The following is a 27367-nucleotide window of genomic DNA, read 5'->3' as shown; positions in this document are numbered from 1 at the left end:
TCTTGGCGACGATGGCGGATGGTTTTATCTTCTCTTTGGTTTTGTGTCGTGCGCCGGCCGCAACAAGGTAGTCTACGTAGTCAGTACAGGACAGGGGCAGCAGTAGTGGTGAGATCATGTTGGCCGAATCCTTTCAGGCAGATGGGAGGACGGACGACTGGGAGTTGCAGATGTGTGATTTGGACACGAGCGCTGTTGTGGTGCTGTTGTAGCTTCCTCTCCTTTTTTTCTCTCTCTTTGGTCTTTGATGTGTGCAGCTGAATAAAAAGTCGTCTACCCGGCAAATCGAGACGCGGCGTGCAGTGGTTTGCTGTACGGCTGTAAAGCTTCCGTCCTGCAAATTCTCTTCGTCGACCTCCAATGGCGCTATTGATGTCGTTGTTTTTGGTCGGTCTGCTCTGGGCTATGTCGACTCTTCTCATCTCCGCGCCTGAACTGCCCCTGGCGGAGTAGGATGTGCATTACCAAAAAGAATCTGCGGTCGAAGGTGGTGGGTGCCTGGTCTCTCACTTCTCTCGCCTCTCTCATCACTCTTACTTCGCGTCTCTATCTTCCGAGCCGATAGGTAGGTGTGCGATAGTCGGCCTAAGCCATAGCACCGCTGCCGCTGTCATCGCCTCTCTTGTCATTCAATCCCATCCCACTCATCCATTCCCCTCCCCTCCTTTCCACATAAAAACCCCCCAAACGCCTCACACATCCACCACCTCTCCCCTCCACACCACACATATCCCACATAATAGAAGTACAGCGGCCGACGCCAGACACATCGACTCCTAGCTTCGGCGCCCAATCGCGGCGATGGAGTGGATGACTTGAATCTTGGGACGAAGACGAGAATTGCGTAAGCACATGTGGACGTGATTAAGGATTGGACATGCCCGCCTGCCCGCCTGCCTGCCTGCCTGCCTGGTGTGCGGCTGACAGATTTGGGGGTTGAGTGGGTGAGTGAGGGATGGAAGGATAGGGTAGGGTAGGACGGATGGGATTGGGGGAGGGGGGAGAGGATGGATCAGGTGGATTAGATGGATTATCCACAGCAGGCTCGGAGCGTTGAAGCAGGACCCATTCGCCGAAAGTCTGGCAGCAGCAGACAACCCACGGCGTCGTTCCTGGGTCGACCTACCTACCTACCTACCTGTCTCCCTGTCTGTCTGCTCATCCGTTCGCCTGCGGTCCGCGGTCTCGTATGTCTGCCTGTATCGAAGACACAAGGGGCGGGGTTCGCTTGACGAGCCGTCTTTTCCATGCCGATTGCTTTCCTCGCTTCTCGTGTTGAGATGATGCGGGTGGCCTACGTACATCGGCCAAAAGTGACAAGAACCGTGTCTGTTTTGCGTGGATGAAGCAAGTCGTCAAGAAGAAGGGGTTGGCGCCTTCGTACCTTTATCTTTCTGCCGAGTGACTGGGCGGAACAGGAAGAAGAAGATGCTAGAGTGCATTGATGTCGATGTCGAAGGCGGGTAGAGTCGTGCAGTGCGGAGACACGACGACGCTCAGGCGGAATGCAAAGAGCGCCGCAGCAGCGAGACGGGATGATGATGTTGATCGGTTGCGGCATTGAATGCTCCAGTATCGAGGCGAGGCAGGCAGTCGGTTCCGACTTATCTGTCCAGTGGCATCTTGAAAATATCGAACCGGCCACATAGGCGAAGGGACGAGAAGACGAGGACAAAGCGGAACGAGGTACCAAGTCCTATCTGCAAGTGAGATGTCTTACTACGTTCGAAGTTACAAATACTCCTTCTAATTGGTCCGTTTTGGTCTACCACCAATATCCTAATTCGGCAGTTTACTTCACTTCAGGTATGTTGGATCTCAGTCCTCGCCCTCTGCCAAGTCGATTTATGGGTGAAGTGTCTTGCTACATTCGAAGTTATTAACACTCCTTCTGATTGGTCCGTTTTGGTCTACCACTAATGTCCTAATTTGGCAGTTCACTTCACTCCAGGCATATTGGATCTCAATCCTCGTCCTCCGCTATATCGATTTCCGGTTGTAGGTGAAGTGTCTTACTACGTTCGAAGTTATTAACACTCCTTCTGATTGGTCCATTTTGGTCAAGCATCACTCGTGCGAGTCAAATGCACAGTCACAGCGATACAACCTACTCAGAACCCAGGCAGGTGTAGGTTCAAAACCAAACACCATGTGCCATCAACGGTGGACGCCATCAAGCCCACCGTGCACTCAACCACCTAACTCCGTGCTTGAAGAGTGAATTTGTGAAATATGGACGCGAAGGGGGACATGAATTGCATGAGTCCCAGATAGAACTTAAGACTGGGTCAAGGGAGAAGCGGGTGGAGAAACAGAGAAAGACTGGTGCGCAGCCAGACTCACTGGGCTCGTCTGTTGTTGTCCGTACTATCCTTTGACCATTGACTGTTTGCTGTTGATCTGGTCTTTTCGTCTCGCGGCTGAGATGTCGCCTATCTGGGTAGGTACGTAGGTACCCCCATCTCCTTTCCAATGCATCTTGAGGCTTGACGGCGAAGAAGCATCTTTACTCCGGTGCGATTGGTTTGGTTTGGCTTCTGCTGCGCCATGGACACAACCTTGTGCCGTGCCTACTCTGGCAAAGTCTGCTGTCCGAACTCTACGTGTGTCCTTTTACGGCTCAGGGGCTCATGTCTCCAGGCAACCTTTGAAGCTAGTTTGCACAGTGTATCGTTGCATCAAGACACTCGTCGTAAATTACCTAGCAAAAAGGATATGATGGTGACTAGCTGTCATTTGATTGGCTGTGATGATTGGTGTGTCTGCCTAGTTCGCGAACGAGATAGAAGAGAAAATCTGGGATGATCATTTGAGGGGTGGATACTGAAGGAGTTCGACAGAGTGAGATGCCATGTAATTTTGCGGGGGTGGCAAGGAATGATCAATTACGTATGCTTGAGATGGGAAACGTCTGTGGTTGATACAGAGGAGTTGCGCTCTCTTCGCCAATTTTTCTCTCTCGACGTCTTGAATCTTCTCGGCAATGCGGCTCTTTCGGTTTATTGAAAAGAGATTCAAGACGCCAAAGGATGTCAATTGGTGGTACAATAAGAGATAAAATGAGATCATTCAATCGAATGCCACGACTACTCCTCTTGGCAAGTCAACGTGGTCATTCGAGGCGATTGCGCCCAGCAAATCCACGACATGTGTGCCTGACGGATTGGCTTGACGGCAGACAAGCGTTGGAGAAGACGGAAAGTGGGGGACGGCGTTGGGGGCGGCGAGCTGGTCGTTTGCAGTTCGTATTCTGTACGGGAAGGCCAGCGGAGCCATCAAGGGCAGAGAACGGCTACCTTTTGTGCCCGCGAACGGATACGATTTGCTGGAGCAGCTGAGAGCGAGAAAGAATGATGGCGGTAATTGAACATTCGAATGAAATGAGGCCGTTTCAAAGTGACGCATTGCGCTGGCTCGCTCTCCTGGCTGCGCAAAAGCTATTCCACAACGACGCGCTTGCTCTAGCGAAAGACAATAATTGAGACAGGATGACCTCGAGGAAATGAGCGTCTGGAAGTTTCTATTGGGCACGAGTTGAGCGCGCGCACGCACATGCCTCGTCGCCATGCTCTGGCTGCCACGGTCAAGTGCCGTGCCACGATGATCCGGGGACAGGCAAGGGAGGGAGGAGGATTGACTGGAAAATGAGAAATCAGCCTTGTGAACCAACAGCGTGGAAAAGGACAGCGCAAGAAGAATCAAAGAGGCGGTGCATCGGTATCGGCTCAAGACGTGTCGTCGTCGTGGTCGTTGCGGGGCGTCAAATTAAGGCTTGGGATTTGCGGTTTGACGGGCGAATGGACTCCCCGCTGGCACGCTGCGAAGTCGCAAATCATTTTGCAGATTATCCTCCCACCCAACTGCCGATACAGGACAGCTAGAACAACGGAAATCCTTTGGCGTCTGGGGCGCAGTCCATTCGGGTCAGCGGCCGGCCAAGAATTGGGAGACTACGCTCGAGCCGGTGGAAGATGGAGGCTGAGAGACTACTTGGACGCCTCAGGCACGGCAGAGGCTCAAAGGATGAAGGCCTGGCTGGGCACTGTGATGTTCCTCCCGCTGTCGTGGAGGATGCAGAGGCCAGGGGTCAGCCAGAGCACCGGCGCTTGGACACGCGGATAATCGGACGACGAGCAAGATGCACCGGGCCGGAGGACAAGATATCAAGCGGTCAGAATTTGTCGTTGCTGTACGGAACAAGCCAAATTGAAAACGACTGATGTGTGTTGGTGGTCGGAGATTTGGGAGAGGGAAAGGGCGAGGGCAGTGGCGCAGGCACTGAAACAACACCCTGCCACCCTGCTTGTGCCTGCCCAGCGTCGGGCCGCCCGCTGCGACAGGGAGAAGCCTCGTTCGCCAATTGTTTTGTTCAACAACACCAACACACATGCAGATTGCAGCATCGCAGCGCGCCATCAGCAACTCGCCGTTTTTCTGCTTGCAGCCCGATGGTGCACCTGGCGGTTCCTGCACCATCCATCGGGCCATCTGATGTGCGTCGGCACGACATCGACGAGATCGCTGGCCTGTTGCTATCGCTGCCGAGATGAGCGACGGTGACCATCAAGCGGTCCGGACGATGGACATGGTTTGGGATCGCGCTCTGGCATTGTTGTCCATCAAGCAGTTGGCTGACCTTCGTACAGCTTCGTTTACCCACCGCAACGACAACAATTCTCCCCTCGCAGGCCTCACGCGGCGGCAATGTGGGTGTGGTAACGCCATGTCGCACTCAGGGGCCACGGGCAGCCTGTCACTGTGATTCCTTTGGCTTGGTAGCGTGGCCGGGACCCTGCACTCTGCCCGGCGGCTAGCCTGTTCCTGATGCTGGGCCCTCCATCATCACCGCTTGGTCCCCATCACCCCCCAATATCTACCCTGCTGCCTCCCTCGTCGCTCTCTTTTCTCTTTCGCTGCTCTCCTCACAGTCTCTGAACTCCAAGTTCACCACGCTCGTTTGCTCGTGTCTTTCTTTTTGCGTCTGTCGCTCATTGAGGATTTGCCCTTCGGATTGATACCGTCAAAATGCACTTTTCGACCCTCTTCTCCGCCGCCTCGCTGGCCGCTCTCGCCGCCGCCTCTGAGCCCAGGCACTACCAGGTCCTGCCTCGCCAGTACTCCAACTCGTCCGTTGTCGCCCAAGATGTCACCTCCTGGACCACTTCGACCGTCTACAGCACCCTCCTTTCCACCATCACCGAGTCTGGAACTGAAAAGGTAGTCACCGCTACCGTCGACGTTTACACGACTGTGTGCCCCGTCACGGCCGCCGAGGCGTCTGCTTCGGCCACCCCTGCTTCGCCACCCCCGGCGTCGCCTCCTGCTGCCACGGCCAGCGATGTTGCCGCTCTCCAGGCCCCCTCGGTCCCCCTTGGAACTGGATACTCCCCCAGCCCAAGCGCTCCGGCGTCTGCCAGCCCCGTGGCCCCTGGAACCACTCTCATCACCAAGACGGTTGACCGTACCCTGACCTACACTCTGGGAACGGGTTCGTCGGCGACCCCCGTAACGACCACGGTCAAGTCCACCCTTGTCCAAACTCTGGTAGAGACTGTCTATGCCTCGAAGCCCGCCAGCATCGTTGCAGCCGAAGTTTCCAGCCCTGCTGCCGCCGTCTCGAGCGCCGCTGCCCTCTCCAGCCCGACTACAACCATTTCTTCTACATCTACCACGACCAAGTACATTACCGTCAAGTTGACTTCGACCCCTGGCGCCGTTGTGACTTCCGTTGCGGCTTCTGGTGCCGTAGGCGCCGAGTCTGTTGTTGCTTCTGGCTCCAGCTGCGTCGGAAAGACTGTCACAGTCACCGCTGAGGCTTCAACCGTCACTGTGGTAAGTTATTCCCAAATCTACACCTATCCATCTTAAACTCACGACACCAGACCGTCGGCCCCTCGGCCTCGTCCGTCGAAGCCGCTGCCGTCAGCTCGGCCGCTCCCACGACCCTTATGACGACATCGACCGTCTACAAGACGGCCCTGTCCACCATCACCGAGTCGGGCACCGAAAAGGTCGTCACGGCCACGGTCGACGTCTACACGACCGTCTGCCCCGTGACGGCCGCCGAGGCCTCGGCCACGCACACCCCCATCCAGGCCAACTTCAGCCCCTACTACCCCGTGCCCTCGGGCTCGGGCGTCCCCGCACCTTTCCCCAGCGGTGGCTTCAAGACCCTCCAAAAGGGTGTCGCGGCCCCCAGCGGCTTCGGCGCGAGGAAGCTCTAAATTTCCCCTGCATGAATCATCAATCGCAGACGCTGTTATGACGCGAAAGGGCCGTTGCCTGTTGGAGTGGATACTGGTCTTTTTCTGTGTGTTTCGTTCGATTCGTCCCGTCGCGACATGAGTCCGCACGGCAAGGGGGTGTGGACCACCACCACCAACCCCCTTTTTGTACAAAAGCCATCCATCTTGAGTGTGTAAACATCCCAAGAGCGCTGGGACGCCAACCCGCGTGTTCGGTCTGGATTTTTTTGGTTGTTGATTGTTTCTCCCCGCGCTGAGCTTGCAAGCGAGCGAAACCTTTGTATTCTTAATCCGCTGCTGGTCCGTGGCGTCGGCTGCTTTGCATTGTATGCATATGGCATGGCATGGCATCTTGAGCAGATCTTCTTGAGCAAGCAATACATGTATGTGTGTGTTGATGTTTGTACAGTACTGTACCCATCCGTCTTCCAACGCTCCCTCTTCGTGCAAGTCCAATCTCCGTTCCACTTTCGACCAATCTCCAAGTCCTTTCTTTCACTTCTACGATCCCTTGGTCATCCCCTGCAACGCCCAACAACCATGCCGCTGCTGGCAAAGAAGCTTATTTTTAAGCTTGAGCTTGATGCTGACACCCCAGGTTGATGGCGGGGCGACCCTGCCGGGATTCCCGGGACGAATGCCGAACCGCGGATGCTCGGCCAGACACTGCGTCGAGTGACGGTCGAGGTGGTTAGACACGTTCTCTGAGCACCTGGCCGGTGTCGCAGTGCACAAGATGCCTGCTCGTCCATCCGCGCTGCCAGACATGCACAAGGGCGATGTGGTTTTCGACTTCGGCCTCTCAGGGAACCCCTTGTTTGGGGAAGCTTGGTTGTCGTTACTGACAACCTGCCTCTCCCAAACTTGCACACGCAACCAACTCACTGCTATCCTACGAGCGCCGGAGAAAACTAGGTTGACACCTTCTCCTTCATCGAAAGACGAGCTTGGCACAGAGGCTTGGATATGCCATAGCGTCTTGTCGCCGAATCGATCGACCTGCGTCTGTGATCAGGAAGGTGAGTTTTTTGCATCAACCAGTGCTGTGATTCTTCTCATAAGCTCCGCAAAACCGTCTCGACCCCATCAAATTTGCCGATAGAATTGCTGCTTGACAGCAATCAGAATAGCTGATGGAAGCATCTGTTTGGTGCGTCACGCTTTTAGTGCGAGCTGCCAGCTGTTTCTTCTGGGCTTTCCCACGAGCCAATGTCTTGCTTGATTGGTGAGCCTGGATGGTAGCGGCGGTGGCGGAGAGGAGTACAGCCGGATCCCTCGTGGCCTGCGCGTGCTGTGTTCTTCAGTGGTTCGTATACAGCTTGAATGTCAGTGTAAGATGACTAGCTAGCGACGACGTCAATAATGTGGCAGCGCAGGCGAGCCCTTGGGTAGGGAAAAAGCTTTTCTTCGTTTTCAGATCCACCGGCGGCAGCAGCGCGGGGGTTGGAGTGTGGTTGGGTGGAGGGAGCGGGAGGGAGGAAGACGCGGAAGATACACCCATGCAGAGCGAGTGTTTAAATTTTAAAAGCATCCCCAGTCCACTGTCTCTCCTCATTCAAGCAACACATCATCAACCACTCCACCCAAGGCCCACAAGCGAGCCGATCCGTACCCGTCGTCTCCTCCAGACCAGGACAAGCCCGCTTTCACCAGTCAGTCTTTCCATCCTCTCCACATGCGTCGCATTGCAAGGCGTCGTCTGCAGCGTCACTGACAAAAACAAAGGCAACAGCACTGCTACGCGTCCCTCCGAGCCTAGCAACAGCATTGCCTCTTCCCAGCTCTCTACACTCGTCGAAAATACCGCCAACAACGCCAAGTCCCCCGGACAGCGCGCCCCAAGCTGCAGTAAGTATGCCGACTTCGCGCCAGCCCAAACGAGTCTCCATCTAACAAATCTGATACTACAGAGCTCATCTTCTCGCCCAACGCCCCGATCAACGTCGGCCTGAACACTGCTGGCATGCCCAGACGCACCTGGATGTACAAATACACGACTCCTGGCCACACTGAGGAGCAGGAAAGGCTCAACCAGGAGATGGCAAACAACCTGGGGTTTGAGTTTCCCAATGAATTCAACCGCAGGTGGGGCGGTTACCGCACCAAGAACACGACAGCGAAGACTCCGAAGACTCCTAGAACTCCCAAGACTGGACCGGACGCCAGCGCGACAATGCCAGAGGCTCCTCGTCAGACTGCGGAGGGAAAAGTCGAGACTGAGTCGGTCGAGCAGAAGACGGAGGACGGCACTATTGACTGAGAAGGATCCAAAGGCAAGGGGGAAGGTTACATAGGGAGCGAGAACATCCAGAGACTGTGGGAATTGCAAGGCGGCTCAAACAGATTATTCGAGCTTAATCACCTACGCTTTCATGAAGTGACTTGATGGTGGCTCCAAACTCCCCTTCTCATATGCAGAGAGCAGTTATCAGCCCATACTGCGTCCCCTGTCCTGACTTATTCTATGAGGAACGTCTAGACCCTAGACGCGACAAATCGACCTTGTCTGAATTGAGTATCAATGTATCCCCTGTCTCTGATTTTCATTCCTCGGGGACAACTTTGATGCTGAAATGATTTTCTTTCCAATTGTATGGCATCGCAACACGTTGCTTTCAGCTTCAATGCCCAAAACTTCAAGTGTTGCAAATTCTTTCCGTTCTGTCAGCGACGGGAGCGCGGACTTGGAACAGTTGACCTGAGGGAGGAGACAGAAGCTAGGCGCGGAAGTAATGCGTACACTCCACCATCTTTTCCTCCTCCTTTAAACAACATCACCATTATCGATTTTGGACCACGGAATCCAAGCGACTTGAGAATCCACTCAGCTCACGCACCTGTAAACGTTGGCCGCGACTTGCCGGGCATACCCAGGCGTATGTGGGTCTACGAATACACTACGCCCGGCCACGACGAGGAAAAGGAAAAAGACAGACTCAAAAACATCAAGCCGGCTGAGGTCTCAGCGGACTTTGACAATCACAAGAGGTTGGGCGGCTCGCATCGCCAACAAGTCTCCAGCGACCACGCAGACGGACGGCGAGAAAAGCGAGGAGCGAGGAGCTCGAGGAATCATAGCTGTGGGAATATCAGCTAGCTCAAATTGACCATTCGGGTTGCGTCTCCAATGCTATCATGAAGTGTCAAGTGACTGGATGATGGCGCCTCCATCGTCTTGTGCGGAGAGGGAGCTGTCGGTGTGGGCAAAGCTTGTAAATAAAGAAGTATATTGTTTTCTGCTTGCCGTCTTTAGAAGTGGCAGTGCGAGGCTGGAGTGACTGAGTGGGATAGGATGGAAGGTGCGCAGGAGGTGCGCGGGAGGTGTTTAAAAGCCTCCCACACTCCGCCGTCCATCCATCCTTCTTCAACAACACCGTCGCAACCGCCATCACACAACAAAGAACCCATATCATCTCAAACAATCTGTAATGGCTCCTCCGACACCTTCTCCCCCACTCTCCGACGGTCGTTCCACTCCTGTTGGTGAGTGCTTTCTCCGAATTCATTCCGATGCATCATATCGCCTTTAGATTTACTGACAAAACCAAAGCTGGCACCAACCTGGACGGCCACAACAAAATTCCCAAGGAAATCCTCAAGATGCTTCCGTCCAAGGAAGCCGACGCGAACCTCCAAGTCTCCTCCATTGGCCCAAAGATGCCTGAGGGACCCGCCATGATCTGCAGTAAGTAGTCTCTTTTCTCTCCATGATGGCATCGCGTCACCTTCAGTTTCACTGACCAAATCCAACATCAAGCCATCGCTGATAGCGCCAAAGTTGTGGGTGTCGCTAAGGCGCCCAACGCTGACATGCCCGAAGACAAGAAGAAGACCGGCACCAGTAAGTGTCCCAACTTGAACTTTCCACATGACTTCTTGCTGACAACAAGTCTTTCTAGAGCTTTTCTATGACCCCAACGCTCCTATCAACGTCGGCAAAGTCATGACTGGAATGCCCAGACGTGTCTGGCACCACAAATACACCACGCCCGGCTTCACAAAGCAGAAGAAGGAAGAGATGGAGAAGGATGTCAAGGTCGCCTTTGACTTCCCCGTGGGTTTCGATCAGAGGTGGGGCGGCCGTAAGAAGGGTATATAAGTTGTTCGCCTTTGGTGGGATACTTGGGTCGGCCTGCAACGAGGGTTCGATCAACCCGAACTACCGGCCAAGCGGCCTCGGCACGATCATCGACGCCTACGTGCTGGCAGGTAACTACGGCTACAAGAGGTACCAGGTGGACTGGTGCTCCGGCGCATGCTAGTAGAAGCAAGTAGACTTGGTTAGTGAAGTCGTCTTTGCACCTTCTTAATCGTCTCAATAATCGTGTGACTGTCTCCTGCATGCCGGAAGTATCCGAAATTTCCCCTGATGATAAGGAGTCGAAGGCAGCACCAGTAAGCATTTCAATTGAAAATTTACCAATCACCTTTGTCTAATGAACGTCATTCTAGGGCTCATCCACAACCCTGACGCGCCTCTTAACGTTCATAACATCAACACGACTGGCATGCCGCGCAAGAAATGGGTTCACAAGTACACAACCCCGGAATTCACTGCCAAGGAGCAAAAGCTTCTTGAGCAGGAGACAAAGCTCGCGTTTGTCTTCCCCGAGTCCTTTGAGAAGAAATGGGATGGTGGCGCATACAAGAAGAAGGCGAAAGGAGTTGGGGTCTTTTGGTGAGTTGCGAGCGGGTTAACGAGTCAAAAGTGAGAGCTGACAAGGCTAGCTGGATACGAAAAGACATTGATTGAAAACAGGTTGCATGAAGTCGGTCAGAACGTGCGAGCGCACAGCCCGAAAATAGAGCATATAAGCCATTGAACAATGTCAAGGACTTTGGCTGGCCAAAGAAAAATGGCGTTGTTTTGAGCGAGGAACATCAAGGCAATCAACGAGATGCGCGTTGAAATGGGGCTGGCCGTATTGCTTCGTACCGATAGAAAGAGAGAAACGGCAAGGAATATTGGTAAGAGGCGCGATCCGACCATTGAGTCCAATCCGTCTCCTAAGGACAAATTTCTGTCGAGATACTTGTCCGAATGTTGATAGGCGAAGCATATTGTCTTTATATCATGATCGGTGTACTTATGCGAAGCGTAGGTTGCAGGAAATGCCTGAACAGCCGACAGCTGTCCATCCGGAGGTACTCGAGACTCCATTCACGCCAACACGGGCAACCCGAAGTTTCCCTTTAGGTTGGTTGACGCCGAGCGCAAAAGCCTCAATGCTGAGCGCGACGATTTCATCCCGGAGGAGCGCAACAATCCTGTCTGGTGGGAAGACAAGAAGGAAATCAACCATATCCCGCGCTCCAACCTCGAGCGGTACGCTGCAGAGGTCCAGGCTACGTCGCAGTGAGATAGGTAAGACCTTAGCCTTTATTAGTATTCCAAAAGGCACTATGCTAACCAATTCCCGAGCAGAGAAATGAAAGGGTGTCTGCTGTGATGGGCAGCTGGGTACAAGCGTTCAGTGCATGGAGAGGGGCCCGATGATGGGTGTATAGACTTTGCAGCCAAGACATCAGCAATAATCCGGTAGCCTGTCGCAACCAAGTCAATATCAGGGCGTCCCATGGCCGGTAATGTAAAACAGGAAGAGGAAATTCCTAACGGCCGGAGCCAGGAGTGACTGGCATCCTCGAATTTTTGGGCTTGTTCGTTCCACCCGACGAAGCCAATGAAAGGCAAAGAGAGGAGCCTCTGGACATATGCATAGACTTAAGCCGGATGCGATGGCAAGGAGGAGGAGTTTGAACTGGGCGGGATGGCAAACAGGCCAAGTGGAAGCAGATCGAGTTGGCAACGGAGTTCCAAGCCGGACGCGACGCAAGATCCGAGAGAGGGACCAGAGAGAGCCAGGGCGGGGAGATACAACCAGGCAGCATCACGTCAGAGAGCCAGAAGCAGGATGAGACGCAAGATACAGAGAAAGAACCGAGTACCTCCCAGTTGACAACATCGACCTCATCGAGGCTCGCAAGAAGGAGCTGGGCATCTTCCGTCTGGCCTACATCCGCAAGATCATCAAGCTGAACCAGTGCGACGCGATGTTGGAAGACGAGTGGGTCCGAGCAGAGAGGTTTCTGCTGCCGGGAGAGTGGCAGGAGGCCAAGCAGACCCTCCAGAAGCTCACTGAGGAGGCCTCCAAGTAGGATGAGTGAGGAATGAGGATTGCAGGGTGATCGAGTTCTGCGCCTCAGGGTAGGCGCGGATGCTGAGAATGGCGTTTTGCCTGGCGGGGCAATTTCGTCGTTCGTGAATCGTTCGACTTGTGGGGTGGTGCTTGGTCGTCGCCCAAAAAACAAGAACAAATAGGATGCCAAGTCATTCGCAGGAAGGAGCAGATATAGATGCGGACGCAGAAAGGGGAACGAAGAGGAGATGTGGTCTGGTAATCATCAGCTAGACATCATGCCCATGATACAAAGCCCTAGTTGGAATCTTTGGGCAACATTAGCAATCGTTGTTATGCTTGCGTGACTGGGGAAAGGTAACTGGACGAAGGCGAGCTTGAAGCTGGTTGAGCAGAACGCCTCGAGAAGACGTACTCGGGCCCCAATTACGCCAGCTGGATGCGGAGAGGCGGCGCACAAGCTGGAGGAAACTCGGAAGGGTGTTAGCGAAGAAAGCGAGCCCATTCTGCCCAGTTGGGTGGAGGGACAATCCAGGTGCGGAGGAGAAGGTGCGGCGGCGCGGCGTGGCTGCCCACTTACAAAACCGTCGCCCACGCTCCGCCATCCTCTCAAACAAAACAACATCCTTTGTTGAGGTACAGCGTTCCACGGTCCTGCGAAGAAATCAAGATGAACCCTCAACATTCCCCCGTGCGTCCCAAGGACGAGTCTACGGACAGTAAGTGCTTCTTTCAGAATTCGCGACGCATTCAATCCCACTGACAAAGCCCAAGTTGACCCGAAGACCATGGAACTCTATGACTACATCAACAGCCTTGACAAGCCCAACGGTAAGAAACCAGTTTTCCCTCCGTGAGGCAATCTCTTACCTGAAGACAGAGCCCAAGCCCAAGACCCCGGCCTTTGGCAGCGGCGTTCTCAAGCAGCCAACTACCGAGGCGGAGCCCGCCGAGAGGGACGCCCCCATGAACATTGGACACAAAATCGGTATGTACCATTACCCGAGTTTCCACGGACCTACTTCCTTACAATCCCGATTTTAGAGCTCATCCACTCGGCCCCGGCGCCGATGATGGACCCGACCATCTCCTCGGGCAAAGAGCGGGTGACCAGGATTTATCGCTGGACCGCCGTTGGACAGACCGAGGATACCAACAAGGTGAAGGAGGGAGAGAATGAGCAGACGCCCGACTTTCTCAAGGCTTTCGAGCTTAAGTGGGGTGGTGGTCGCGGCACCATCCGCAAGCGCTCGACCAACAAGGCCAAGGGCTCCAGCAGCAAGCGCGCCGTTCCCACTGGAGAGAAAAAGTAGGAGTATCGCGAGTCTTCCCAAGGGAGAAATGGGGATTGAGACGAGACAAAAAACGCAAGGGAACAGGGGCGACACGCTTGGCGATTCATAGCTAGGCATCACGCCCCATGCCCATGATTCCAAAACACAATTGATTCTTTGAGCCACCTTCTTGATGATTGTTATGCCGTCGTGATTATTGAAACGTGATTAGGCGAAGCTTGTCTTCAAGTTGGGATGACATGGAAGGAAAGATCATAATCAAGACAACGTAGACGCAGGAAGGTCGTGAAAGAATCTTCAAACATGCATCCCTTGGGTCTTGCTTGGTGATTCATGGAGTCAGTATCATGATGACCGGCACAAGCGGTTCTCGTTGGCATCTGTTGTAGGGAGAGACAGGCCATTCTGCCTCGCGCTGCAATTCGGGCTTGCCCACCGGGACGTCTGTCAATTGATGTGCGAATGCCGCAAGTCGTGTTTTACCTGCACAGGCTATGCAGGATTTGCAACGGTCTTCCGGTCATCAGACTGTGGGGCTCGCTTTTGCACCACAATCTATGGCCGCTGGACTTGTAAATTGATTTGCTCTCGTGGGAATATCCTCTCCCTCAGGTCAAATTGGGCGTTAGCTGGCCGCGGTTCCGTGTCCAGCCATCGCTGGACTCTTCCATCATCGACAAGGGCTGCGTTCTTGCGGTGGAAATCTCATCGCAAGTCGTTCGTTTGAAGACCTGCTCCTCATACCGCCCTGACATGCCCAGCTCTTTTGTGTCTCTTATGACCGGTGCTGTTGTGCGCTTGTAAGGTTGAGAATCGATTGTGGTGGCCGCGACCTCGGGATGCTGCCCAGGATGACGATCGCATCGATCGATCATGAGGGCTAGCAAGGGAATGAAGCGTCATTGTAAAGGCGAGAGGCAGGCTGATACAGGCCGCAAGAGATGGAGAAGAGAGCATCTTGGATGTCCGTACGCGAGAGCCGTGGTGTGGTAGCACAGGAGGTGATGAAAGAAATTCAACTCAATGTGAGGACGAGTCGTTATCGATGGGATAGGCAGGCATGACGTCACCGGGCGCGCAGGCGCAGTAGATAGCTCCATCGCGTGTGCAAAGCCTCGAAACCTTTGCACCACCTCTCTGTTAATCAGGCAACCAATTACTTTGACCCCTGCGCCCTGACACTCAAGCTCAACTTCAAGTCGTCGCGCACTCAGACGTAAGCGTTTGAATGCTCCTTGTGACTATCCACCAAGAGTCAAAATTCTCTCTATCTTCAAAGCTGTAAGCGCTTGAGCACTCTCTGGCTCTGCGTGTTCTGACTTGGTGACGAAGAATCCTGGATTCGTAATTTCTTTCATCGCCCATCGTGGTAGCACAGTGGTGGCTGACAAACGACTGTGCCACAGCAGGGGTAGGGAGCATCGGCGACTTTCAAGACACATTTACAGTCCCTCTGTGGAATTACATGGCCAAAGTTCTCGTCCACGATGATTTTGGCTCGTCCTTATCAACCGTTCAACACTGATGCTGGAAATTTGCAGGTTTCCATGTAGTTTGCACTTCAAAGTAGCCGTCGTGGAGATCGCCCCTGCGGCACAGCAAGCGCGTCCCTGCTGCAGGCCCCGGGAAGTGCACTAGGCACCAATCGATGCCTTGCAAGACGGTGAGTCACGATCAATCGCTTAGTGCTGGAGCCTGCATTGCTGCCTTGAGGTAAGATATAAGAACCTCCTTTTTCACTTCGTCCCGCCTCTGGAATTCTGCTCTGAGGGAAAACTCATGTCTCCCCGGGGCAGCGATGCGGCACAGCAAGCGGGCGCTCTGCTGCAAGCGCTGGGCAGTGCACCGGACCCCACCCAGGATTCCTTTCGAGAAGATTTTGAGTCACAGCCAACGGATTCTGCTGTGTTGCTGCCTAGCGCCTGCCCGAGTCCGTGGCTGGCTGTAAATATCAATTCTGCTGCCACCGTAGATGGACCTCTTTCTTCGTTTAGCCGTCATTCTTGAAAACTGTGCACACGCCGGAAACAATGTTCTTCTACAATTACTGGCGCACATTGGAAGAGTGGAAGATGCTTGAAAATGGCCGCAATTATGGCCGCTTCCCACTCATAGCATGGGGATCAGGCGATTGTACCTTTGGTCCAGGCGGAGATTCACGCATCGTGGCATATCCAGACCCGGAGAAAAAGTACCGAGGCTGCTCATTTACCCATCAAAAGTCGGTGCTGACAGCAATCAGCGGCGAATATAGCAGAGTCGATTTGAGAAAGTTGCGACCCAATGATGAACCAACAGACGCTACGCCTTGGCAATACCTGGACAAACCATACTTTGAACGCCATTGTCCCGAATATCTGAGGCATCAAAAGATCGAGCGCGACCGTCTGGTCATCGATCTACCCGTCTCCCGGTGCGGACTGAACATTTTCCGCGATTGGTGGTACGAGAACAAACTTCCGGTCTTCAGAAGCGGCCATCATCTCTACAGATCAGACTCCGAAGCGGCCGCATTCGAAGCGTATGTCTGCGGTCGCATGCTTCGGGCGGAAGAGAGATTCATCAAGGACGTTTTCAATGGCATCTTCGAGATGTACGTGGACCTTGAAGACTTCCGGCCGGATCCGTCACATCTTTTGAGAGCCATCAACCATCTCTCACCAAGCAGGGAGGTCGTGCGGGGAATCCTCGATTTGTTTGCACAAATGGATCCGGTCGCTTTCTGGCTTGAAGCAAGCGACTGCGTCCCGCCGAGATTTTGGGACGAGGCTTATATGCGACTGACGATTCAGAGGCCCCAGGCAGAGACGCAGACTGTGACCGGGCAACAGTTGGAGCATTTTGGTGCAGCGAATCTTGCGTTTCGTCCAGCTTAGCCAGACGGGCCGTGGGCGAGTTGAGATTTTGACCCGTCGCTTTTTCTTGATGATTTTCAGTTTACGTTGTTGATAGCGATCGATGCATTGTAGGCAAAAACGGCCGACGAGAGCAAATTGACTTTACTTGGTTGGACTCGTGGACGAAATCCGACCTTCCTGGCGAAGGAGCGTCAGATGGCGGACGAGGACAGCGGATGGGCAGGGCGAGCTCTGAGCTGGGTTCCTTTTTCATCGAGCGCCCGAAGACGTGATCTGTTGGATGAAGTGAATCAGCGAGTATCAGCGCAAGCTGGAGGAGACAGGCGACAATGGCGGACTTGAAATTGCAGATGCCGGAAAATGGGGAACGGACGGGGTCACCCTAAAAAAGCCTCCGACAGGCGCAGCGATATTGTCTAAGTGCCTGAGTCGCAGTGAATGACATCAAATCTTTTTTCAGTTGATACGATGGCAGAAATTCATTATTTAATCATGTTTTTACTTGACGTCAGAGGGTTAGGGCCTGTTCTTCCACAACATTTGACCTCCCGATGACCTCTGAGAGTTGGAACAAATCTTCATGTTCCACACAGCTTGCGGTATTGACTCTTGTTGGAAATATGCGAGTCGAGTGGTCCATGGGTGTTGGGTTTCGTCGTCTGCCAACCAATGGAGCCCCTGACAAACCAACAAAATGAGGCAGCAGCAACTGTGCCACATTCACCGGCTTCAGGTCATCGACTGATACATCTCGGAGATGTATTTCTCTTTTCATTTGCCGCCTCCCTGTGCCAGTTGCTCGAAGTGTTGGTGCCAGCACACGCTGGAGACTCTCATGACGGATGTGGCTTCCATCTTCCGTCCATCCCCCTGGAACTAAGCGAAGGAATTCCATGCTAGACGATTTTGTATGATGGTCATGTTTTCCTTGTTCAACCTTCCATTCGATGCCAGCGCACTTCCGAAGTGGGAGCAACGCAGTGCAGCTTGAACCTACGAGACTCTTCCAGCATTCACCACGCCAGTTTGAGACTCAGCGAAGGTGGGCAAAAATGCCGTTACCTTTTGAATAAGTTGGACAGTAAACTTACTCCTCGAATACACAATCATCGATGTGACCGCACCCGCAAGCGCCTGCCTTTGTTGGAACAGGGGACATTGCTCCGTCACTTGGTCTGGAAACGAGCCCCGTCCAACAAAGACATCATTTGACCAACCCACGACTTCTCCTGTGAGTGAAGTCGGCAAGAAGGAAACTGGGAATCTTTCCAAACCAGCTGTACGTTGGCATGCGTCTTTCGTCAACACGTCACGTTCGCAAGTTCAGGCTCCTCCACAGATCCAGGGATCATGAAGTGCTTTCGTGGCGTCAGCGTCATCACTCGGCGATAAACAAAAGCGCTCTTCCAACAGAAAACTTTCATTCTCCCACCAACCCGTTGTTAGAGCCTTGTTGGATTCGAAGACGCCGTATCTCTGACTCCACCATTGGCGCCTCCCAAGGCAACACGGCGAGCGAGACTAACTGATTGGAATTTGTTTAAGATACAGCCTCACCGGTCGTCCTTGGTCTGTGTACCTGGATATTGAAGCGAGCTCTTTTCGTTCCATCTAACACATGGCTTTCGACTGTTGGCTCGATGAAAACCGACCGGGCGTTCAATAGATCGACGTGAAGTCTCACCAAATATTCTTGCTGATGAATCCTGTCAATATAAAAGCTTCTCAAGTTGGTCCTTGAAAAGAGTCACCAAGCTCAAGACAACTCCACCATCCATCTGCGAGCAATCATGCGTTTCCCTACGTCAGCTCTGCCTTATCAACACATCCCTCAAAGCTCCTGCGATCGCAGAAATTCTGGACAGAGCAGCTTCAACGCTGAGATAATTGACAAATTGTATTCTGAAGGGTACACAAACATGCTCACATTGCTGCCAAATTGTAAACCACTAAATCCTTTCCAGAATTGATGCGGATTCCTCTGAACCTGTGCAGATTCAGATCTCTCAGGATGACCCGCAGCAGATCCGCCGGAAAACCCTCGAGTTCTGGTGTCTCAACATTGACGCGCCAGATGATCAAATGCGGATCCCCCTGAAATCCGAAAATGGCACCCTGAGGATCGACCTATGCGAGTTCTCGATCCCTGAAGAGGCTTTCTAAATCTTCCAGAGGTGGACCGAAGACCACCTACTCCCTCTTTTGCGAACCGAAGATGAAGAAATTGCGGCATTCGAAGCATACTTCCTCGGCTGGCGTCTTGGAGCAGCGGTTTTCACAAACCAACTGTTGAATGCCTTTGCATTTCGTTACGAAGAGAAAGAGAATCACCCACCGATGCAAGTCCTTCTCAGAGCCTTTGAAGTACTCCATGTCAGGAATCCACTTTGCGACTTCCTCATTCACGCATGGACCAGGACCGCCGCAAACAAATCAGAGCTGGATAATCTTTGCGAGGAATACAGAAGGGTTGCAAGCCCTCACTTCCCGCCGAGTCTTGATCGCCATCGGCAGAGCACCTTTTTGTTTCCCGATTCTTTTCTTGAAAACATTGAGCATTTCCATGTACACTTTCCAGTCCACTCTGGGTCTGATTTGAAACAGATGAAAAGAGATTGGGTCTCGGCGGTGAAGGAACTGGAGATGTAAGATGAGTAGGTCACCAATTTTGGACAAGTCTCGGTTTCGTAGAAGTCAGAGTGCAGAATTTTGAGAACAGTCCTCAAGCTTGAAGCTCCATCCCCGTCGATTCGCTAGTGAAATTCTTGAATGAACGCTTCGCGCACTTGATTGCCCCACAAGCACCTCCGAAGCATGAATCGCGGCGATATTTGGGCGCAGCCCAATTTACGGACAGATCGTGGGAGGCAGGCCGGGCGCGCAGCGCATGGACGGTGCACGGAGAGGTCATATGAATTTCAAGTGAAAGTTACGGGAATCTATTTAATCACGTAACATCCGAATGTGCGGAATGCCTGCGAGCTCCTTCCCATCAACAACGACGATGATGAAGATAAAAACAAAGAACAGACTGTTGGGCGGCGGGTCCAGTGGTGGATCTAACAGTAAATCGAATGGCGCATTAAGCAACCAACTAATTGGCGGATCGAGCAGCAAATTGAGCAGCAGACTAAGCTGTAGACTAAGCAGCAGACTGACCAAGTAGGAAGTCAAGCAGCGCTTCGAACTGTGTCCACGTGTACGAAGGATTCCTGCACCAATCCTCCGTCCTTCTATTTTTGTTTTGGACTGGATAACGAGTAAAGGGACGTCATTGCTGGGGGGCGGAGGAAGGACGACCACGTCCCGACGAGCAGGGTTGGCATGGTTGGTAGGTGTGACGAAATTGGACGAGGTTGAAGAGTTGGAGCGAGTGCGATGGGTCGACGTGTAGCTGTTGTTGGCGGTCGATGCGTTGGATGCGTGTAGGGAAGCAAAGTCAGGGACGCTAGAACCAATGGATAAGACGGTGGAGTTGTGCCCGTGCAAATGCATGGGGACCAACAGCGGCTCCCTCGATTCCAACTCAGCACCAACAAGGAAGTCACTGGATGGCAATGAATACACCTGAAACTGGGCAATTATTCTATCCACAGCAGCTTACACGCCCTATTGTTCTCCCAACAGGGATTCTGACTATTGCTTCGTTAGCCGCTTCCCAAACATATAAAGGAGATGCCAAATGGCTCGCAATTTCATCATACAGAGAGCAAGACGGCAATCTCCCACCCTCTCTTGGTGTAACACAAAATGGAGCTCGAATATCCGAAAATGCGATTCGAAGGCACGCGACATGAGCAATGCGATGTCATGAGGAGCCAAGATGATGAGTTCTCGAAAGAAATGATTCGAAAGGCGCCAACCCCCGGGTGACAAGATCATTGCCCCTTATCTTTATTGTCAATATTGCTGACTTTTGAGAAACAAAGTGGACCTCTCATGACGGCAAAGCTTTGGACTGGCGAGCTGGGAGCTGAGGAGGAACTCATGCGATACTGGTGCCTCAATATTGGAACCTCGAGTCCGCGCCACTGGATACCTTTGATACCAGGGACCGAAATTGATTTGACCAAGTATCGTAAGGAGTCTTTCCAAATTTTCTGCCACTGGACGAAAACATTAAACATCCCGGAATTCGATTACGATCCGGATGGCCAGGCAAGCGGCCCGAAGGGAATGCTAGCATTCTGGGGCTTTGATGCTTACTTACTGGGCTGGAGACTCGGCTCGCCCGCCTTCTGCAACGTCATCATGACACGCTTGTACAATCTTCACAAGGATGGAGTATGGTTCCCTCTTAATCAAGTGGTCGAAAGAATCTGGTCGTCAAGTGGGGAAGGAGAGGTCAAACTTCGTCATCCTTTTGCAAAGTTTCTCGTCCACGCGTATTTTCGAGCAGAAGAGAAAAAAGGAAAGCTACGGCCCAGTTACCCCGAGGCATTTTTGCAGGCTGTTGAGCGTTGCAGACCGACGAAGATTTGGAAAGAAAAAAAAGCCTGCGACTACCATATCCACTTCGATCGTTCTCTTGGCGATTCGACCCTCGGGTTCCGCACGCAGAATGTCAAAAACTGGGAAAAATATTTGTGGAGTACCGGTGAATTTTAGAGGGAAGATTGGCTGATGTTCATCAGGTCATGACAAGAGAGTCTTTCGGCCGGAGGATGAGATGTCATCTTGGATAGATTATTTCCTAGTCAGCATTTCGGTTACCCACACAGATTGCCAACAAATCAGACTTATTTGACCATTCTTGTGGGAATTCCATTTTGAGTCATGACAGTAACTGGGCTTACAGTCCCCATTTCCCAGACTTTGGTCTGTTGTTGTTAGCATTGGAGTGAAGTGTTGGGGAATGGCATGGCTAACAGAAGCTTCCGCTTGTTCCTTCATCTTGTTGAATGAAATGCTCTGCCAGCGTACCCAACGCGCCGATTTTTCGTGATGGCACAGTTCAGACCGGTGAAGAAAACCAAGTGTGCCTGCCACTGCGCCTGTCTCCGCGCGTCCGTCGAGGCGCTCAAGTCACTTGGCCAACCGGCCTGCAACCTGGTAACCCGCACTTCCATCCCAGACTTTCGCAGCTCTCATTGTGAGGCAATCCATAGCCTCAAAATGCCCAAGCACCCGTTCGACGGCGGTGGCAAGCCGTCTCACCACACGCCCTATCGTCGTACTCCTGGAAAGAGCCACTACACCGAGAACGAACGAGAGGAAATGACCCCGTGAGTGTGCCATGTCTCCCTCTGCTGCATTCACTGACGCATTCACCAGGGGCAGGCGGAACTCCTGGAAGCGATATGCGGTTTACCATCCTGGCCCAGATGAAGAGGGCGGTGGGAGGTTCGACATGTCTGATCGAGAGTCTCACCGAGGCAACCACTACGCGGACAGGACATACAGTCAGCAGGCCCATCCTCGCAACTCGACGACGCGCAGCGAACATGACTTCTACCGCCATGAAGGAAACGAGACAACACCATATGATCAGGGCTCTGAGCAGAGTGCCTCAGTCCAGAGCGCCGGCGTCGAGGCAATGCGCGCGTTGATCCAGTCCCACGAAGAAAACGCCAGGCTTGCCGCCGAAAACGAGGGTCTGCGCCAGCAGTTGTCAACTTTGCGTCACCAAGCTCAGGACGTCCCGGCCGAGATTGAGGACCTCCGCCGCCAGCTTTCCAGCTTTCGCCAGCGCATGTTTGACCTGCGAGACGAGAAGGAGGACATGCGTCAACAACTCTCTGCTTCCTGCCGACGGGTCCGCGATTTGGAGAACCAGCTGCTCGACGGTCGCTGCATGATGCCTGATTCCGAGCGAGGCAGAGGCATGCGAGGTGTACGTGGTCAGCCGCACAACAGCTTCGCTCCGACTCGGAAGATGCTCAGCAAGCAAAACTCTGCGATCGACCTGTCCGCATACCGTCGTTCCGCGAAGACGGTGGAAGAGGAGGCCAAGGAAGAGCTCAGGGCTGGTGAAGAGCCTCTTTGAACGGCATATCTGCGCCAAAGGTTGCGAAGCTGTCTGGAGACTATGGTCTCTTTGACAAAAGACAGCTCGTGGCAGCACACCTTGGAAGCGCTGAATGTCGTCTTGGTTGAGACTTGTCAGATATCCACTTGGGGGACGGACGAAACAATCAGCTTACAATCGAAATAGCTGGCAACGGGGTGATAGGGAGCTATCGAAGCGCGGAGCACCTTGGGCTCTATGACTGCCGCATGTTGTTTCTCATGCGGTCTGGAGGACTTCCAACCCGCCTGGAAGTTTCAGGGCCGAGCGATTCCCAAGAATAGAAATTGAGGCGAACATGTGGAAGCCTCTAGCTTTGTTGTTGGGAGTTGGGGCTTGACAGAAGCCAGTAGAAGTTTAACCAACCAAATCTACTCACTCCCAGCACATTAGCTCTCTGCCTTTGTTTTGACCTTGAATCATATCCAATAATCCTCCGTCTGACCAAGAGCGGGAAGCTGTGATAGGCGTTCGACTGTACGTCGACCAACACAATTTCGCCGCACAACCATCACTTGCAGGACGAGGTGCGAAAGGGCACGACCACAGAGCCACTGGACCACTGTCATCTGAACAGCAGCCCTTGTTTTATTCAAGGCTTACCCCTGAAGCCACCGCTCATGCGGCTCGAATTGCTGTGGGCGCAGCGGTCGGAGCCCCTGAAACATTTCCAATATCTACGACGCTTGAGAGCATCGTACCTCCGGCCTCAGGAGACCCATATACTTCCAGTCTGTTTGTTTGATGCAGAATCGAGTCCAGCTCCACTGTAGACTCATTTTGTGCCGACGTCTTTCTTTTGGCGAAATTTCGCATAGTTTCAATGCCTTGAAAGTACAACAACTGTTCCATTTCTTCCCACATGATTCATGTTTCAATGAAACAAGTCTTTTGATCTTGAGACTCAATCACACCGCACGCTGAAGCCCCGATTGAGGATGTTGGTTGCGCAAGTCGCGCGTCAAGAAACTCGTCCTGATTCGGCAGTCGAGGAAAGATGCCCGATCCAACATGCTCTTGTTGCAATTCATGTTCACCACCATCAAATACAAAAGCGACCACTAGAGACCAGAGTCTCTCCAAAGTCGAAGGTTCCTCGAGTATATCCGTTCGTTAACCATCATGTCCGCCCGTCGGGAATCTCGGTCACGCGAACGTGAGTACGTTTGGGAAATGTACCCGCAAAGGTCAGAATCGAAGCATCCCGATCCCATGGTCTCTCTTTCGAGCCCTGCAGCTGACATCTTCCCAGTGGACGCGGAGGAGACGGGGGAGACTTCGAATCCACGTATGAATATACCTACCACCATGAATCGGATCGGGACAGGAGGAACAGATACCGCAGAAATACCACCCGCCGTTCAGGGGGCCAAGCTCCCCGTGATGACGACCCACCTCCTACTCCGTACAGAAGCGGCGCTCCATCTCCAACCACGGCAGCCGGAGAGAGCACTGGTCCACGGACACCAGCGCCGGGAAGCCCGCGGAGACAATCACCTCCCCGGTCGCCCAGGAGCAAACATTCCACGCCTACTCTCAGCGATGATTCTTGTGGGCGGAGGCAGCGTCGCGAAAACAGAAGGGGTACATACAGGAGCAGAGCTGGTTTCTCAGAGCCTTGTTCAAAGCCGTGTTTTCGGGATGAGATTCGCCTTTCCTTTGGCAGACTGGAGTTCCGCCTCTTTTTACCTCGGTGCCATTGCAATTGTAGATGCTGAGGTATACGGATTCTTGCGCAGAGTCATATACGGCGTTCTGAGAATAGCAACTGGCCGCAGCCTTGCAGATGTGGTTTCGTGCCTCCTGACCAGGAAACTCTTTAGTTCTCCGTCTCAACCGCATACCCCTGAACTGTTTGCATGCTCTCATCCCTCCCAAGTCGTTGCCTGGTGTGCTTGGAAACATCCTGCGATTTCAAGCTGTCCCATTAGGTAGAAGTGAGGGGCATCCGATTAGTCGTCGATGAGTCGCCGCGCAGCCAGAATGGCCGCGCACATTCCCCGTGTTTGCCTGCTGCACCGCGCGGATTGTTTGACCCACCATCCTACTGACCTGACCGTCTTTGTTTCTTCATCATCTCTTCCCTCTGATCACCTCTTCGCTCTGACCCATCAATCTCTCAATCGGCATCAAAGCGGACAGTCTCTTTCGTCGGCGATCAAGATGACGGAGAAAATCAAAATGAATGTGCTCATGCGCGGCCGCGGCGACGAGCGCTCTGACCGGCAGCCTGTCAATACTGTTCGCCAGTGCGCGCCCTCTTTCAGGTAAGCGCCTTGCCTCGTTGTCTCTTGTATCTCGAAAGGCAAAGACTGACACGATCTCCAGTAACGGTCGCTTGAAGTCTGAAAAGCTTGCGATGGTGTTCTTTCCGCGTAGTGAGAACCAGTTCTTGACCTGCCACGTCGAAGTCTTGCGGTATTGGTCGCCCAAGCTGCGGACCATTGTCGACCAGAATGAACGGGAGCATGAGGCGACGCAATTGCTGAAGCCGGACGAGATCTTCCTCAACAACATTACGCTGCCTAACGTCAGTCGCAAGACGTTTGGCATTTTCCTCGACTGGGCGATCCACGACAAGGTTCCCGATATAACACATCGCTTGGATGGACCCGCCCCGGCCGACACTCGCGAAGGACAGTCCTGGATGTCGTTCTATCGTGTCCAGCCGGAGGCCATGTTCCTCGAGGCCTACATCTTCGGCCGTCGCTACAAGATCCGCGACCTTCGCAACGACATGTTTGATTGCCTGTGGGAGGTGGTCACCAAGCGCACCAGCGGCAAGGAGGACGATCCCAGCGGTAATCTCATGCCCTCGCTTCTGGTGCTGTACCGCGCCGTCACCAAGCTGGGCAAGAAGGATCCGGTCCGTGTTTTCTTGACCGAGTTGTTCAACTGGTACATGCCGAACGCAATCACGTCAGAGCGCGAGCGTCTCGTGGCCATCGAACTCCATGAGAAGTACGGCTTTCTCGCCATGCACGACACAGCGAGGAAGGGCCCTATTCGTCTTGGTCCGGAGGAGGCGAACGACCCCTTGCACGAGGTTATGTACTGCTTCAAGTACCATGAGCACGTGGGAAAAGAGGCTGCCCAGTGCTGGGCCACTCCGGACGAGACTAGCAAGTACTGGAAGCGCAAAGTCGGCGACAGCGCCGGCATGCTGAATAAGGGCGACAACTCTGGCGACGAATTGGAGGCCGAGATGACGGACAATTCTTCGGTCGATGATTCGGATGACGAGAGCGTGACAGATGACGGCATTCCTGACTTGGACAGGTCCTTCAATGCCTGGGACAGCGTTGAGCCAGCTAGCGAATCTGAGGACGAGTCATTCAATGACGATGGCGGCTATGGAGACGAGAGTGAGGATGACGGAGACGGTGGCGCCAAGAGTGACGAGGATGACAATGACGGTGTCCAGGAGGAGGCCTTTGAAAAGGCTGAGGTCAAGAACGACATGTCGATGTGGGCCGATATCTGCTTGAGCAACGAGGCGCTCGAGGCCGCCGCGCGCAAGGAGGAGGAGGACTGGGAAAAGTACGAAGACAGAAAGACCATGAGGATGTTCTTCGGTTACCCCCCCGAATACGACGAAAACTTCATGGAGGGCATCGAGCGCACCACCGAGGAGACGAAGCAGGACGCCAGCGAGACCGCGCCCTTGGGCAAGACCTGCAAAGAGGTGCTCGGCCAGGAGCTCTGGGACTTCCCCACCGAGCTCGACGCCGAGACGATGGACAAGCTTGCCAGCCCGAACAAAGTTCCTGGTGAGGGCGACATCGCTGAGCGCTACAAGGCCGCTTGGTGAAAAACTCTCCACAATCAGTCCTCGGCAAGCTGGATGCGAATTTTGGACTTCTTCAGATCGTTCGACGAGATTTCGCAGTACAGCCGAGGCTACGACTTGTATCATCATTTCATGGACCAGCCAGCCACGTCTGTCCCTCTCACATTTCGTTTCGGCTGCGAGGCGGGTGAGTTAGCTGAACAGCTGGAGGCGACAAGCGTTGAGGGAATATGACGTCGCTGCACGACTACTCAATTAGCAAACCGGATAGGTAGCTTTCAAAGGACACTCAGACCTTCAACAGACAGTGCCACCGTGACATTTGACCATTCCCATGCTGCTCGCTCGAAAGATGCAAGCGATGTACGGTTATCCCCAAAGGAGGAGTGTTGTGGGAGTACTGAGTCAACGGCCGTCGCTGCGAGTGCAACGCAGACCCTCTCGGCATCTTGCTTCGAAGGTTGGTGTTCACAGTTCCTCGTCCCTCTCTTTCTTGATACCATGGAAATGGAAGACCCTGCGTACAAGATTGACCTACAACTTTTACGTCACTAACCTCTAATAGATGGGACAAAATCAACCAGGAAGACGTGTGGTATTGCAGAAAGTACAAAGATGCAGTAATAGGTAAGTGAGTTCATGGGTATAAGGTATCTCGACTCGTGACTCCACCGCCGTTGGCCGCTGCAGATGCGAGACGCAAAGGCTGAGCGCAACATGTCTCAGTCCACGCCCTGCCTCAGCTCAAGCCAGCCTCGCCCAACCCCGTCCGCCAAAAACAAAGAACAGGAAAAGAGGGAAAACAAAAAGGAATGGTGAAATGTCTGCTCCGCGCTGACATGAGCACCAACAAAGCAAATGAACGCTACGGCACAACACGGCTGCCGTCCTGTTGGATACACCGGCGGCCCAGCTGAACGGCGAGGCAATGTTGTTGCTCGTTGCGTCCATTCATTCCAAACCCAATTTGTCAAGGAGAAAAAGGAAAAATCGTTCCGCAAAACGCCGCCGTGCCAAACTAAACTTCCAATTTGA

At 53.3% G+C, this 27367-nt stretch overlaps 9 protein-coding genes across 9 annotated transcripts; 7 read left to right on the top strand and 2 right to left on the bottom strand.

The window, feature by feature from the left end:
- Positions 1 to 2937: 2937 nt before the first annotated feature.
- Positions 2938 to 3783, bottom strand: BKA78DRAFT_61572 (uncharacterized protein). Its single transcript, XM_066893475.1, has one exon. It carries the CDS (start codon positions 3565 to 3567, stop codon positions 3070 to 3072), a length of 498 nt encoding a protein of 165 aa, XP_066738665.1. The 5' UTR covers positions 3568 to 3783; the 3' UTR covers positions 2938 to 3069.
- Positions 3784 to 5025: 1242 nt separating this feature from the next.
- BKA78DRAFT_357584 (uncharacterized protein) lies at positions 5026 to 6224 on the top strand (the record flags this gene model as incomplete). The annotated part of the gene is made up of 2 exons (XM_066892240.1): positions 5026 to 5832; positions 5883 to 6224. The coding sequence occupies 2 exons, from the start codon at positions 5026 to 5028 to the stop codon at positions 6222 to 6224; spliced, it is 1149 nt and encodes a 382-aa protein (XP_066738664.1).
- Positions 6225 to 7607: 1383 nt separating this feature from the next.
- Positions 7608 to 8505, top strand: BKA78DRAFT_300437 (uncharacterized protein; the record flags this gene model as incomplete). The annotated part of the gene is made up of 3 exons (XM_066887199.1): positions 7608 to 7633; positions 7663 to 8093; positions 8156 to 8505. The coding sequence occupies 3 exons, from the start codon at positions 7608 to 7610 to the stop codon at positions 8503 to 8505; spliced, it is 807 nt and encodes a 268-aa protein (XP_066738663.1).
- Positions 8506 to 9620: 1115 nt separating this feature from the next.
- BKA78DRAFT_383969 (uncharacterized protein) lies at positions 9621 to 12401 on the top strand (the record flags this gene model as incomplete). Its single annotated transcript, XM_066893083.1, has 7 exons — positions 9621 to 9728; positions 9796 to 9930; positions 10003 to 10086; positions 10145 to 10327; positions 10698 to 10923; positions 11377 to 11601; positions 12176 to 12401. Exons 1-7 carry the CDS (start codon positions 9674 to 9676, stop codon positions 12399 to 12401), a joined length of 1134 nt encoding a protein of 377 aa, XP_066738662.1. The 5' UTR covers positions 9621 to 9673.
- Positions 12402 to 15456: 3055 nt separating this feature from the next.
- On the top strand, positions 15457 to 16553 carry BKA78DRAFT_300433 (uncharacterized protein; the record flags this gene model as incomplete). Its single annotated transcript, XM_066887198.1, has 2 exons — positions 15457 to 15645; positions 15672 to 16553. The coding sequence occupies 2 exons, from the start codon at positions 15457 to 15459 to the stop codon at positions 16551 to 16553; spliced, it is 1071 nt and encodes a 356-aa protein (XP_066738661.1).
- A 2135-nt stretch (positions 16554 to 18688) lies between these two features.
- Positions 18689 to 19220, top strand: BKA78DRAFT_61523 (uncharacterized protein). Its single transcript, XM_066893473.1, has one exon. It carries the CDS (start codon positions 18873 to 18875, stop codon positions 19182 to 19184), a length of 312 nt encoding a protein of 103 aa, XP_066738660.1. The 5' UTR covers positions 18689 to 18872; the 3' UTR covers positions 19185 to 19220.
- Positions 19221 to 19478: 258 nt separating this feature from the next.
- On the bottom strand, positions 19479 to 20222 carry BKA78DRAFT_347880 (uncharacterized protein; the record flags this gene model as incomplete). Its single annotated transcript, XM_066890572.1, has 1 exon — positions 19479 to 20222. Exon 1 carries the CDS (start codon positions 20028 to 20030, stop codon positions 19479 to 19481), a length of 552 nt encoding a protein of 183 aa, XP_066738659.1. The 5' UTR covers positions 20031 to 20222.
- A 252-nt stretch (positions 20223 to 20474) lies between these two features.
- Positions 20475 to 21284, top strand: BKA78DRAFT_363454 (uncharacterized protein; the record flags this gene model as incomplete). Its single annotated transcript, XM_066892483.1, has 1 exon — positions 20475 to 21284. One exon carries the CDS (start codon positions 20475 to 20477, stop codon positions 21141 to 21143), a length of 669 nt encoding a protein of 222 aa, XP_066738658.1. The 3' UTR covers positions 21144 to 21284.
- A 2251-nt stretch (positions 21285 to 23535) lies between these two features.
- On the top strand, positions 23536 to 24546 carry BKA78DRAFT_61488 (uncharacterized protein). Its single transcript, XM_066893472.1, has one exon. It carries the CDS (start codon positions 23665 to 23667, stop codon positions 24475 to 24477), a length of 813 nt encoding a protein of 270 aa, XP_066738657.1. The 5' UTR covers positions 23536 to 23664; the 3' UTR covers positions 24478 to 24546.
- Positions 24547 to 27367: the final 2821 nt, after the last annotated feature.

This window comes from Phyllosticta capitalensis (genome assembly GCF_038381095.1).
Source record: "Phyllosticta capitalensis strain CBS 128856 chromosome Unknown BKA78scaffold_13, whole genome shotgun sequence".
Lineage (NCBI taxonomy): Eukaryota > Fungi > Ascomycota > Dothideomycetes > Botryosphaeriales > Phyllostictaceae > Phyllosticta > Phyllosticta capitalensis.
This window is presented reverse-complemented; position numbering and strand designations above follow the sequence as displayed.

Bases quoted from the DNA above. Each gene is read 5' to 3' on its own strand.
- BKA78DRAFT_61572 (XM_066893475.1), bottom strand. From the start codon at position 3,567: ATGGCGACGAGGCATGTGCGTGCGCGCGCTCAACTCGTGCCCAATAGA.
- BKA78DRAFT_61523 (XM_066893473.1), top strand. From the start codon at position 18,873: ATGCAAGTCCTTCTCAGAGCCTTTGAAGTACTCCATGTCAGGAATCCA.
- BKA78DRAFT_61488 (XM_066893472.1), top strand. From the start codon at position 23,665: ATGTCCGCCCGTCGGGAATCTCGGTCACGCGAACGTGAGTACGTTTGG.